General features: G+C 30.3%; 1 protein-coding gene across 1 annotated transcript; it reads left to right on the plus strand.

The window, feature by feature from the left end:
* Positions 1-436: 436 nt before the first annotated feature.
* EIN_103880 (protein serine/threonine kinase, putative) lies at positions 437-828 on the plus strand (the record flags this gene model as incomplete). The annotated part of the gene is made up of 2 exons (XM_004261112.1): positions 437-635; positions 674-828. 2 exons carry the CDS (start codon positions 437-439, stop codon positions 826-828), a joined length of 354 nt encoding a protein of 117 aa, XP_004261160.1.
* Between the last annotated feature and the right edge of the window lie 494 nt (positions 829-1,322).

Genomic DNA, 1,322 nt, shown 5'->3' on the forward strand with positions numbered 1-1,322 from the left:
GTTTTTACCATTTGTATACTAGAAAAACTTCCAAGCTTTACAATAAAACGATAGCTGGGAAAGAGATGTCGGCTAGATTAGACACAGACGATTTAATTGAAAAGAAAAATTTGGATGAAGGTTTATTTGGTGTTGTTGATAAAGGGTAATTCAGAGATAACCAAGTTGTGATCAAGAATATGAAAAAGTTTGGAAATGACAAAACAATAATCAACAAATTCAAGAAGATAGTAGCCAGGTCAGACAAATTTAAAAGTGAATATGTCGTCATCTTTATGGTGCTGTGTTTATACCAATCAAAATATTTACGGTCGCCGAAATTGAGAAGTGTGGTAGTTTAAACGATTTGATGAAACAAAAAGGCTGAAGAAGTCGAATATAAGTTGTGCATTAAGTTAATATATGATGCCGCAAATGGATTATTTATTTTAACACAATGGGATATTATACATTAGGTATTAATCCTGACATTTTTGGTGTTTTTGGATTTGAAATTGAATTGAATACCAAATTTGCTGAATTTGGGTCAGCACAAAATGTCAATTTGTTGGTTACGAACATGATATTTACAAAGGGAATTGGTACTCCAAAATATAAGTCGCCAGAAGTGCTTAATATAGAATTAAACAAGAAAAGTTCTTATGTCTATTCTTTTGTTATTACTATGAATGAGTGTTTTTAATTGGGGTGTATTTACAAGCCAAGTATTTAAATATTTTTAACTTAGTTGCAGACTTTATATCTTCCGGAGGTCGTTCATTACAATGTGAAGATATTAAAAATGAAGAATGTGATATCATCAAAAATATTGGGGCAAATTCCAAGTGAAAGAAATCAAATAAGAAAAGTTATTGAAATATTGAAGAGTTAATTAAATTTTTTTCTTTATGATTAATTCTATAATGGTATATCTAATAAATTATAATCACAACTCTGAACATCACTATAAAATGTTTTAATAAATTATTTTTGATTCATTTTCAATAAAGACAGTCGAAAAAGCGCACCACTAATTTAAATACTTTTCGTTTTAAGTTCAATTGTAAGATCCGTTGATACTCATCAACATAATCCTCCGCTCCTATAACAACTGCAAAGACCTCTTAACGCACTTCTGTGTTCATATAACGTTCTTGTGCTTTGACTAATAAGTCCTCACTTCTGTATTCATTTCACGAAACCCGGTTGTAACATTGAGCTACTTAATGTGAAGAACTTCACTTCGGAATTTATCAGAAAAGCTTCCCACCGTTTGTTCTTCTTGTCTAATATTTACGATAAAGTAACAAGAAGAGTATAGCCTTTTGCAACACATTTTCTTC

Source organism: Entamoeba invadens (genome assembly GCF_000330505.1).
Source record: "Entamoeba invadens IP1 unplaced genomic scaffold scaff_1105074724368, whole genome shotgun sequence".
NCBI lineage: Eukaryota > Evosea > Mastigamoebida > Endamoebidae > Entamoeba > Entamoeba invadens.